Source organism: Urtica dioica, chromosome 12 (genome assembly GCF_054948205.1).
Source record: "Urtica dioica subsp. dioica isolate 48M chromosome 12, U.dioica_male_clone48M_v1_H2, whole genome shotgun sequence".
NCBI lineage: Eukaryota > Viridiplantae > Streptophyta > Magnoliopsida > Rosales > Urticaceae > Urtica > Urtica dioica.
In genome coordinates, this window is record NC_142767.1 from 22,899,114 (window position 1) to 22,911,629 (window position 12,516).

Here is a 12,516-nt window from a genome sequence, read left to right on the forward strand (position 1 = left end):
TATTTTTACTTAATGCTGATATTGCATGAGCTAAAGCTGCTCAGCATTGACGATGGTTGGACTAGGATTCGAGTTGGCGGGCCTTAGCTACTTAGAACTAATCTCACCTCACCGCTCCCTCTCTCACCCCATTTCTCCTCTGCGAGTTCCTTGGCTTAGCTCTCTCACTTGATTCGTGTAAGTTCTTCTTCTCCCTTGCGAATTCTAGGTTTTTGAGCTCTGATTGAATATTTTTGCGTGTTTGAATTGTGAATTTTAGTGTTTGGATGAGTATGATTTGGGTGTTCGTCAGATTCTAACTCTTGTTCACGATTTCTCTAACTTTTTTAGTCTTAACATTTGCAAGAAACAATGAAAATGAATTAAAATATGCCGCCATCAATCTCAGCAGTAAAAACTGGAACAAAACCAAACCCATCATTTCTTTTGTACTAACCTAGAAAATAGCACGCCTAAGATTTCTTCTATAATTGCTTAAAAGGCTTTGCAAGTGACCAAACATGAATGCAAAGGGGATTTTAGCTTTCAAAACATTTGATTTCTCATATGCCTATTCCATTTAAATTCCCATGCCTTGCTCAGTGAGACTTAGACCAAACAGAGCTAATAACCCTCTTAATTTAATATAAATATATATATATATATATATATATATATATATATATATATATATATATATATAAGACACAGCAGCGAAAAAAAAAAGCAAGAAAATAATTCATACGTTACTGCGCTATCATTGTTTTTGGCGCGTAGTACTCTGTTCGTGTCCGTCCAATGCCGTAAATATATTCTTAGAAGAATATGTATTAGTGTGTGTGTGTGACCATTGTTCTAAGATGTCTTAAACTACTGTGATTGCACTAGAATTTGTATGAGCCTATGTTATGTTAGGCTCAGATTCCATCGAATCAACTTGAAGAAGTGGATGTTGTTCTTGTAGGTTCTGAAGGACTTTCTTGACACTGATGAAGCCGTAGTTCGCTCGCTAATTTCCTCGTACTCTGAAGTGGTGAGTTGGGTGCTAATTTTTTTTTTTTTTTTTTCTAAACAAACTTTATACTGGGTTTGGAACTAAGTACTTCTACAGTTTCTTGCTAGGAAGAAGTGCAGAATCCTTTTCTCAATACTTTGGAGAAGATCCGACACGGTGTCCTTTCGAACAAGGTATAAATTAAAATATTTCAGTAACCCTGTTAAGGGGTATGTTTGGAGCTTGGAAAAATTCATTCACGGCCTATATCTTATTAAATAAGAACCTGGAATAAATTTCATTAACGGCCAATAATAAATAATTAAATTAGGTTTTTCTTTCGTCAACTTCAAACAGTGCTCACACTCTCCAAGTCAAAAACACTCCCCAAATCCGAGCCCCAAATATGATCTTCCTTTGAGGTAAGCTTTTGATTAACCACATGTTTCTCCTAGTTTTCAAATTGTAATTTTTTATCAAATTTATTTGATGTGTTGTATGTTATTTTGATTCGGACCAGAAATGGAAGGTTCGTGGTCGTCAGAGCCCCTTATTGCTACTCGCGAACGAGATTTGGAAGCTGATACATGTATTTACTGATTGTTATATGTGCCCTCAATATCACTTTTAAATTCAATTGGTTGACTTCTATGAACCCGTTGGATATGAATATGAATCTGAATGACAATTTTTTTTTACAATAATTTAGAGTATGTGAGACATATATATGCATTAGGATGCTTCTAAGCCCAAAATTCTTGGCATAAATTTTGTTTACATGATCTGTGAAGGTATGTATCTTTATGGTTTTTTTTTTTATAAAATAAAGGTAATGATCTAGTGGCATTCTACAAAGCAGCGATTAAAGGGGATAAAGATGAAGGAAGAAGTATTCTCTCTAGAAATCCGAATGTGATAAACTCACATGTTCGGTTGTCAACAAAGGATACGGCTCTTCATGTTGCGGCCATGAAAGGACATGTCGGATTTGTTGAAATGCTCGTAAGCTTAGGTGCTAATGTTTAAGGAGACGAATGCAATTGGAAAAACACCTTTGTGTTTTGCAATTGAAACGGGAGAGTCAAAAGTCGTGAAAAAGCTCAGCCCTCTCATTTCGAGAGACGACTTTATGCACGCGGCAGACGATGGACTTGCTTGCTTAAGCAAAGCAATTTATTTGATGAATTGGGACATCATGGAGCATTTGTATGGTGCGAGTAAAGATATGCTTCAAGAGACTGACTTGATCAGTATTTTCTTTGTTTGTATCGATATCGATTATGTGGGTGAGTTAAATGTACCGAAATCCTTTTAACGTTGTTAACTTGTTTTTTTTTTTATTGTCTTCTTTTAATGTTAACGGTGGTTTATTTAATTAGTTGTTTATTTTATTTCATGCAGATATGTGTCTTACGATGACAAATCATCCTCTCATCATGTGGGATTCTATGCGCGAACACCGAAGAAAGATACTGCGAAACCAGGCGAGACTTTGACCGAGACCGTTTTCCACATGATGGCGCGCAATCGCGCTTTGTTCGATGATGTCGGTGGAACGTAATTTTTTCAGTCTGCATATATTTGTAACTAAATTACTTAAGAAATCAAATTTACACTTTGAGTTTACATGCATTTTAGGGTCGGTAGTTTCCATATTAACATTTAGAATATATATATATATATATATATATATATATATATATATATATATTGTTGGATATCAGTCATGGAACTACATCACAGGATCAGTTTGTACTCGAGCTGGGGCGAGCTGAGGTTGCTTCTTGCACAAGGCATCAACGGCTGAGGTTAATCAAGTGGTTTTGGTGAGTCCTATGCTGTGTATAAATAGAGAGGGTTGTAGTAAGGCTGTTTGTAACTTCAATTTTTCAGTTAGTTGTAGTAAACACTTGGGGAAACACTTTTGAGAGACTTATTGTACGGGAAACACAATTGGGGACAAAAGTGAGGACGAGTGTGTAAAGACTTCTTGATAGTGATCGTGATCTTCGTTGCTGGATGTAGGCACATTGCCGAACCAGGGTAAAACTTGTGTCGTGTTACTTTTCCGCATTTGATTTGCTGGTTTATCGCTATCCTGGTTTTTGCTTGCATTGGAAGAAATCTAGGGTTTGTCGACTAGATTATTGCAAGATTCACTACAATTGGTATCAGAGCCATTACCACCAAATCTTTGCGACACGATGGGGATCACGAAGATGGAGATCGAACGATTCAATGGCAAAGGCGATTTCGCATTATGGCGACAGAGAATGAAGGCGATTCTCGTACAGATGAAAGTCTCGAAGGCAATCGATGCCGAAGCCAAACACGCTGAATCGGTGACGGATGAACAAATTGCAGAGATGAACGAGCTCGCATACAGCACAATCGTTCTGTATCTTAGAGACAAGGTCTTGCGAGAAGTCGCTAAGGAGAAAACCGCCATTGGCGTGTGGACGAAGCTTCAGAGCCTGTACATGAAGAAATCCCTGTCGAGGCGAATCTGGCTCAAAGGGATGCTTTTTGGGTTCAAGATCCACGAAGACAAGCCAATTGAAGACTATCTTGACGAATTTATTCGAATTGCCATAGATCTCGCCAATATTGAAGTTGATACCCCTGATGAAGATCAGGCAATTCTGATCTTGAATGCTTTACCTCCCTCCTTTGCTAACTTCGTAGATGCTATGAAATATGGCCGATCCTCTATCACTTCTGAGGAAGTTCAATTGGCCCTGAAGGCAAAGGCGTTGCAATCAAAGGGAGAGAAGAAAGGCACGTCTGAAGGGCTTTTCGTCAAAGACAAACAGGACAAGAAAAACTCCAAGAATTCCAAGAAAGGGAAGCAAAAGGCTGAGGATCCAGAGAAGCATTTCGCGTACAAATGTTACAACTGTCACAAGGAGGGCCACATGAAGAAAGATTGCCCTGAACTGAAGACGGATCCAGGAGCTTCTACTTCAAAAACTGGAAAGGCCTCATTGGCAGAAAATGAAGGCTATGACAGTGCTGAAGCTCTAATGGTGACATGTGATCGATCAAGCACTGAATGGGTGCTAGACAGTGGGTGTTCCTTTCACATGACCCCTAAAAGGGAATGGCTTGAAGACTACAAACCTGAGGATGGCATGGTGCTCCTGGGAAACGACAAGCAGTGTGCTGTTCTTGGGATAGGATCAATCAGACTCAGAAATCACCAAGGACAAACCAAGATCCTCAAGAAAGTAAGGTACATTCCTGAATTGAAGAGAAATCTCATATCCCTTGGTGTCTTAGATCAGGCTGGCTACAAGTTTACCTCTGAAAATGGAATCTTGACTGTGTCTAAGAAAGGGTTATATGTTCTTCAAGGAGTTAGAAGAAATGGCCTTTATTTTCTGTCTGGTGAAACTACTACTGGGTTGGTTGCTACTGTGTCAAAGGATAATTTGTCTCGACTGTGGCACTTGAGATTAGGTAATGTCAGTGGAAAAGGGATGTCTGAATTGTCAAAACAAGGTCTTTTTGGTACCACTAACCTTAACACTACAGATTTCTGTGAAGAATATGTGTATGGGAAAGCTTGCAGGACAAAATTTGGCAAAGGTGTTCACAGGTCTGAGGGAACTTTGGACTATATCCACATAGATCTATGGGGTCCAGCAAAAGTTGCATCTCTTGGAGGCAGTAGGTACTATATGAGCATTGTTGATGATTACTCAAGAAGGTTGTGGGTCTATCTTCTCAAACACAAGAATGAAGCCCTGAGTTCTTTCAAAACCTGGAAATCCATGGTTGAAACTCAGACTGGCAAAAGGGTGAAGAAACTCAGATCAGACAATGGTCTAGAATTTTGCTTTGAGGCTTTTGACAGTTTCTGCAGAGAGAATGGTATTCAAAGGCATCATTCTGTGGCCCACACCCCACAACAAAATGAGTTAGCTGAGAGGTTTAACAGGACAATCATGGAGAGAGTGAGGTGTCTCTTGATGCCAAGTTGCCAAAGAAGTTCTGGGCTGAAGCTGTAAAAACAGCAGCTTATCTCATCAATAGGTGTCCTTCCACAGCAGTCAATCTGAAGACACCTATGCAGATGTGGTCAAGTCATGACACTGATTATCAAAAACTAAAGGTTTTTGGATGCACAGCGTATGCTCACATCAAACAAGGAAAGCTAGAGCCAAGGGCTCTCAAATGTGTGTTTATAGGCTATCCAGATGGTGTGAAAGGGTACAAGCTCTGGTGTATTGAAGATGGTCACAAGAAGTTCATTATCAGCAGGGATGTAACTTTCAGAGAAGAAGACTTTGGAGAAAGAAAAGCTGATGAAGATCTGGACATCCTGTCTGAAGAAGATGATCAACCACAACCATCAGTTGAGGTAGAGCTTCAAGATAACAGATCTCCTGCTGTATATGAAGAAATTGAAGACCATCACAATCAACAAGAGATAGCAGCTCAAGATCAACCTCAACAGCCTGAGAATGATGAAGATGAGGAAGCTAGAAATGAAGAGCATCTAAATGAAGAAGAAGATCACACCAACTACAGTCTTGTCAGAGACAGGGCTAAGAGAGTATCCAAGCCCACACAAAGGTTTGGCTATGATCTAACTGCTTATGCCCTCATGATAGGTTCAGATATCCTTGAAGATGAGCCAAGGACCTACAAGCAAGCTTGTCTCAGCAAGAATAGAGAGCAGTGGAGCTTTGCTATGGAAGATGAGCTGAAATCTCTTAAGGAAAACCACACCTGGACAGTGGTTGACAAACCACACAACAAGAAGATTGTTGGATCAAGATGAATCTTCAAGCTCAAGGAAGGCATACCAGGAGTTGAACAGCCAAGATTCAAGGCAAGGCTTGTTGCAAAGGGTTTTTCACAGCAAGAAGGTGTGGACTACAATGAAATCTACTCTCCAGTGGTCAAACACATGTCTATTCGCATCATTCTTTCTATGGTTGCTATTTTTGACTGGGAGCTAGAACAGATGGATGTAAAAACAGCTTTCTTGTATGGAGATTTAGATGAAGTCATATATATGCAACAACCTGAGGGATATGAGATAGGGAATAAAGCTGAAAAGGTGTGTTTGCTTCATAAATCCCTGTATGGCCTAAAGCAATCACCTAGGCAGTGGTACTTGAAGTTTGACATGTTCATGGTGGAGATTGGTTTTGTGAGAAGTCAGTATGACTGGTGTGTGTACTTCAAGGATGTAAAGGGTACTGGATATGTTTATCTCCTTCTCTATGTTGATGATATGCTAATTGTATGCAAGGATATGTTAGAGATAAACAGGTTGAAGAGTCTTCTCAGCAAAAGGTTTCAGATGAAAGACCTAGGACCAGCTAAGGTCATTCTAGGCATGGAGATTCAGAGAAACAGGAAACTGAAGAAGCTTGGCCTTTTCCAGAAAAAGTACCTAACCAAGGTCTTGGAGAGATTTGACATGTTGGAGTCAAAGCCAGTTCTCACTCCTATAGCTCAACATTTCAAACTCTCTGCATCCCAAAGACCTGAGTCAGAAGAAGAAAGAGTGCACATGAATAATGTACGTTATGCCAGTGCAGTGGGGAGCCTCGTGTACTCAATGATCTGTTCTAGACCAGACATAGCCTATGCTATAAGTCTAGTGAGTAGATTCATGAGTGACCCGGGAAAAGCACATTGGCAAGCAGTGAAGTGGATTCTCAGATACATCAAGGGAACAGTGAATACTGGTATCATCTATGGCTGCAAAAGATCTACAGACTTCCAGGTTGAAGGTTATGTGGACTATGATTATGCTGGGAGCATAGATACCAGAAAATCTCTCACAGGTTATCTGTTCACTATTGGGTGGTGGAGTGGTTAGCTGGAAAAGCAATCTATAGTCTGTAGTGGCTCTATCAACAACAGAAGCCGAGTATATGGCAGTTACTGAAGCTGTGAAAGAGGCCATTTGGTTGAAGGGTCTAGTGACTGAACTTGGTTTCACTCAGAAACAAGTTGCAGTATACTGTGACAATCAGTCTGCTATTCACTTGTCTAAGCATCAGGTCTTTCACGAAAGGTCAAAGCACATTGACATCAAGATGCATTTTGTGAGAGACATTGTCAGCTCAGGAGAAGTGAAGATAGAGAAGATTGGCACTGAAGACAATCCATCAGATATGCTTACAAAGTCAGTTCCTGGACATAAGTTCACTCATTGTCCAGAACTGATAAATGTAAGGCATAAGATGGGATCAGTGACTTGGAGATAACGATTGCTACATGTGAGTTCAAGACTGAGGTGGAGAATTGTTGGATATCAGTCATGGAACTACATCACAGGATCAAGTTTGTACTCGAGCTGGAGCGAGCTGGGCGAGCTGAGGTTGCTTCTTGCGCAAGGCATCAACGGCTGAGGTTAATCGAGTGGTTTTGGTGAGTCCTATGCTGTGTATAAATAGAGAGGGTTGTAGTGAGGCTGTTTGTAACTTCAATTTTTCAGTTAGTTGTAGTAAACACTTGGGGAAACACTTTCGAGAGACTTATTGTACGGGAAACACAATTGGGGACAAAAGTGAGGACGAGTGTGTAAAGACTTCTTGATAGTGATCGTGATCTTCGTTGCTGGATGTAGGCACATTGTCGAACCAGGGTAAAACTTGTGTCGTGTTACTTTTCCGCGTTTGATTTGCTGGTTTATCGCTTTCCTGGTTTTTTGCTTGCATTGGAAGAAATCTAGGGTTTGTCGACTAGATTATTGCAAGATTCACTACATATATAATGCTAGATTAAATACCATACTCTAGTGTAATATAGTTAGCCTTAAAACTGCATAAGAGCTACATGAGATTAATATTTTCAAACATCGTAAGAGTTTAATTCATGTATTTGATATTAGTAACCAAGTTGTGTTGAAAATAATGATACTAAACTAATTTGTTGTTTGCATTTGTATATATCCACCTAGTTTTAACATTGATGCGAAACTTTTTTTCTTCTTAAGATATATGCAAGATGTAGCTTTAGACACTCTGAGAAAGCTTCTAGGTCAACTTGCTACGCATGATCAGAACGTCATCAAAGATATTACTCGACGAGCATCATCATCTTTAATGCTACGGAAGCACAAAATTACCACTTTTTAGTAGCAACAATTGAGAAGATCCCCAATCTAATGTGGGAGAAAGAAAACGAATGATCATTGTTTCGTTTGGCAATTCAGTCGCGAAATCTCAAGATTTTCAACTTGATACACCGGACCAGATTCGGCTTGAGCTCAATTCTACTTGATGTAGACAAAGAAGGAAATAACTTCTTACATCTAGCTGCTAAGCTTCCGGATAAAGGTATTTTAAACAAAACAGTTGGAGAGGATCATCAACTACAAGAGGAGATAACATGGTTTCAGGTATATATTCACATTTTTAAGTCTTTAAGTTGGTCTGCATAATAATTAGACTCAATTTATCAATGTTATTCATGTTTATATGAGATGGAGAACATTGTCACTCCGGCACAGATGAAGAGGATGAACATCCATTACAAAACTCCCGGGGATGTATTCATCGAAGAGCATCGGGAATTGATGTTGATGGCTAGAGCGCGCATCAAAGAAAAAGCTACATACTGCTTAAGCATTTCAATTACGTTGGTGTCTTTGAACTTTTCAGGTTCGATTCGGTTCAAGCTAGGGACATTGTCGAAATCCACAATATTTTTTTTCGGCTTGCTATCGTTGATCAATTTGCTAACTATCCTTGCGCCACCATACTGCAAGTTTGATGTGAAAATGGCTTTTCCTCTGAGGTTTACAATAATATTGGTTTCTCTCCTCTTTACCATACTACTGATGTCGCTACATTTCTGCGGAATATTTCTCATATCCATCGATGGCTATAGATTCCACTATGACACCGATAAAGATATTCTAGTGGAGATTGCATTCAATTTCAGGGGTTTGATATCAATTATAAATATATATATTCATGTTTGATGTTTATTCGCTCCTCCGTGATGTTTTTCGCTCAGCCACAGGTATACGTGTAAGGAGAATTCATTGAAGTAAGAAAACAGTAGCAATGAGAATTTGAAGACTTGATTCATATTTTACGTATGTTTTTTTTTATAGAACACTTGAGCAAAAGTGATTTGAATTATGTACCGAGTTCTGATGAGAATTTCAAGTATAAATTTATATTTTGCATATTTAGTTTTGTAATAAAAGATTTGAAGAGCTTATGTGACTACAAATTAAGTTGAAGCTTGAGAAAATCACATGGTGGTCACATAAGCTCTTCAAATCTTCTATTACAAAACAAAATACACAAAATATAAATTCATACTAGATTTTTTCATCAGAACTCATTACATAGTCCAAATCACCTCTGTTCAAGTGTTCTGTAAAAAAATCATAGGCAAAATATTAATGTCTTCAAATTCTAATTACAACTGTTCTTCTATTTCAACGTATTCTCCTCACACGTACACCTGTGACCGAGCGAAAAACATCACAGAGGAGGCGGATAGACAACAAACACGAATATATATATCATTGATATCAATTATCAAACCACCGAAATTGAAGACAATCTCCACAAGAATATCTCAATCGGTGTCATTAATCTATCTATAGCCATAAAAAAATATTTAAACAATTCTGCAGATATGCAACGCCATTAGTAGTCTAGTAAAGATGAGAGAAACCAATATTGTTAGTCTCAGAGGAAAAGCCCTTTTCGCATCAAACTTAAAGTATGGTTGCGCGATGATAGTTAGCAAATTGATCAACGAGAGCAAGCCGAAAAAAAATATCGTAGATTCCGACAATGTCTTTCGCTTGAACCGAATCGAACCTGAAAAGATCAAAGACACCAACGCAGTTGAAATACTTAGGCAGTATGCAGCTTTTTCTTTGATGCACATTGTAGCCATCAACATTAATTCCTGGTGCTCTTCGTCGAAAATATCCGTGGGAGTTTTGTGATGAATGTTCATCCGCTTCATTTGTGCCGGAGTGAAAAGGTTCTCCATTTTCTATGAACATGAATTGCATTTATAAATCGAGTCTAATTATTAAGCAGACCAACCTAAAGACTTAAAAATGTGAATATATAACTGAAACCATTTTATCTAATCTTGTAGTTGATAACTTTTCCAATTGTTTTGCTTAAAATGCCTTCATCCGGAAGATTAGCTAGATGTAAAAAGTTATTTCTTTCTTTGTCTACATCAAGTAGAATTGAGCTCACGCCGAATTTGGTTCGGTGTATCAAGTAGAAAATCTTGAGATTCACGCCTGAATTGCCAAACGAAACAATGAGCCTTCGGTTTCTTGCTCCCAAATTAGGTTGTGGTTTTTCTAAATTGATGCTACTAAAAAATGATAATTTCTTGCTTTCGTAGCATCAAAGATGAAGTTGCTTGATCGTCGAATAATATATGTAATGTTGTGTCAATCACGCTTAGCAAGTTGGCCTAGAAACTTTCTCAAAGTGTTTAATGCTAGACTTTGCATGTATCTTGAGAAGAAAAAATGGTTCACATCAATGTTAAAACTAGTTGGATATATACAATGCACAAAAAAGAAAAGTTGCACAAACCTAAACATAGAAAATTAAAGTGATACAAATCTAAAAACAAATGAGTAGTTTTTAGTGTCATTATTTTCAACACAACTTGTTACAAATATCAAATACATGAATTAAACTCTTACCATGTTGAAAAGATAAATCTCATGTAGGCCTCATGCAATTTTAAGTCTATTACACTTGAGTATGATATTTAATCTAGCAAATTATATTAGCAATTAATATTTAAATATATATATATATATATATATATATATATATTCTAAATGTTGATATGAACACTACCGACCTTAAATCATTACGAATATAGTTTAAAATGCATGTAAAATCAAAGTGTAAATTTGATTTCTAAAGTAATTTAGTTAGAAATATATGCATAGATTGAAAAATTACATACCACAGACATCATCGAACAAAGCACATTTACGCGCCATAGTGTGGAAAACGGTCTCAGTCAAAGTCTCGACTTGTTCCACACCATCATTCTTCAGTGTTGGCCGCACAGAACCCCACTTGATGAGAATCCCATTTGATTTTCTCAAGCTCCAACTTTATTGGATTGGATTTTTTGGTGTGGCTTCTTATTGTCACTGTCCCATCACCAAAGTGATAATGAACACGATTGAATGAATGAAGTAAAAACAACAAATTGAAGCACAAAGAGTATAAAATCAATAAAAAGCATACAATGTCAAATTGGGCAACAGAGATGGTTGAGTTCTCGGCACACGCAGCGGAGCCTAGCAAGATCTGTGTCGGAAAGAAGGCCGAAAATGCTGGTCTGAAGATCTCGGGGAAGATCGAGCAACGGAGGACCGGGCAGTCCGGCTTTTGCTCGAAGGCCCACTATGAGCTTCAAAGCCAGCTCTGCCCGTACGGTCCTCCTTATCTCAAAAGCTTCATAACTGTCTCCCTCTTCGTAAAGATTCATTGTGGCTGAACAAGGCACAAGTAATATCTGCGTCTTGTAAAGGCTCTTCATATCTATCGAGAAAAAAAAAGCATTAAACATACACTATCGAATACATTAAAAAAAAAAAAAAAAAAAAAAAAAAACAACTGACCTGGAGAAGAGGCGGAGTGTGGGCCGGAGACTTGGACCCCGTACGGAACCATCCAGTACCTCAAAACGACGTGTAGTTCAGGGTCGTCCTCTTGGCGGGCCTCGCGCAGAGTGTAGGCGTACATGAAGGGCTTATTATAGATGTCGTCTTCGGGGATGCTCAAGAGATCCATCCGGGTCCTCTTCTCCGGGTCATACCCGACCAGCCCGGATTCCAGAAGAAGCCCGTGGATCGCCGTCGCCACCACTTTCCATATGGAATTTTTATAGGCTCGAAGGTTCTCTTGCCGGAAAACCGTTCTCAGGTACTCACACGAGTCATGCTCCGTGTACCCTTCCTCAGGCTCTTCCCACTCTACCGCAGGGACAAACACAAACGCTTTTGCCTTTGCCTCTGCCTCAGGCTCAGGCTCAGGCTCTTTCACTCCGAAAAACAGCGGCTCTTTTACTCCGAAAAACAACATGTTGAAAATTGCATTCATATCGCCTTCTTGACCTAGATCCACCATCACGTGAACTGCCTAAATATGCCAAACTTTTTTTGCCTTTGTTGGTCCTCATAGTTTTGAGTTTGAGGTAATTTAGTCCCTAATTTTCTTTTCGGAGCAAAATTGTCCTCAACTTTTTTTTTTTTTTGGGCACATTTAAATGTTTAGCGGAATCATCACGATGCTTGCACGTGGTAGGATTAATTTGTTAATGTCCGACAATCCCTAAATTTCCGAAACAATTTCTTCTGGACCGAACCTTCTTTCTTTCTTTGCCTCTAATGAACTCTCAGCATATATTTCTGAGAACTATCACACAAGCCACAAGAATCTCAATCAAGACCACCACCAACTATTAGAAATCTGATGACTTAAGAGGAGAGAAATTGGGATCACTTCAATTGTCACAAACTATGTGATCGTTTATGAAAGACGATCAATACACTG

General features: G+C 38.8%; 2 protein-coding genes and 1 long non-coding RNA gene across 3 annotated transcripts; 2 read left to right on the plus strand and 1 right to left on the minus strand.

Moving 5' to 3' along the window:
- The first annotated feature begins 20 nt into the window (after positions 1–20).
- On the plus strand, positions 21–2,676 carry LOC149380539 (uncharacterized). Its single transcript, XR_016294133.1, has 6 exons — positions 21–177; positions 944–1,012; positions 1,091–1,167; positions 1,305–1,395; positions 1,803–2,259; positions 2,375–2,676. It is a non-coding gene; the product is annotated as an uncharacterized LOC149380539 (long non-coding RNA).
- A 2,366-nt stretch (positions 2,677–5,042) lies between these two features.
- LOC149380540 (uncharacterized) lies at positions 5,043–5,759 on the plus strand. Its single transcript, XM_089604169.1, has one exon. The coding sequence runs from the start codon at positions 5,043–5,045 to the stop codon at positions 5,757–5,759; it is 717 nt and encodes a 238-aa protein (XP_089460295.1).
- Positions 5,760–10,793: 5,034 nt separating this feature from the next.
- Positions 10,794–12,512, minus strand: LOC149380541 (putative F-box protein At1g23770). The gene is made up of 3 exons (XM_089602704.1): positions 11,583–12,512; positions 11,206–11,502; positions 10,794–11,108 (listed from the first exon to the last, which is right to left on the minus strand). Exons 1-2 carry the CDS (start codon positions 12,088–12,090, stop codon positions 11,210–11,212), a joined length of 801 nt encoding a protein of 266 aa, XP_089458830.1. The 5' UTR covers positions 12,091–12,512; the 3' UTR covers positions 10,794–11,108; positions 11,206–11,209.
- Between the last annotated feature and the right edge of the window lie 4 nt (positions 12,513–12,516).

What these genes read in the sequence shown, in the direction of transcription:
- LOC149380540 (XM_089604169.1), top strand. Translation starts at nt 5,043, where the DNA reads ATGCAGATGTGGTCAAGTCATGACACTGATTATCAAAAACTAAAGGTT.
- LOC149380541 (XM_089602704.1), bottom strand. Translation starts at nt 12,090, where the DNA reads ATGGTGGATCTAGGTCAAGAAGGCGATATGAATGCAATTTTCAACATG. An exon ending in ACACTCCGCCTCTTCTCCAG is followed by an intron (nt 11,503 to 11,582) that starts GTCAGTTGTTTT and finishes TTTTCTCGATAG; the next exon opens with ATATGAAGAGCCTTTACAAG.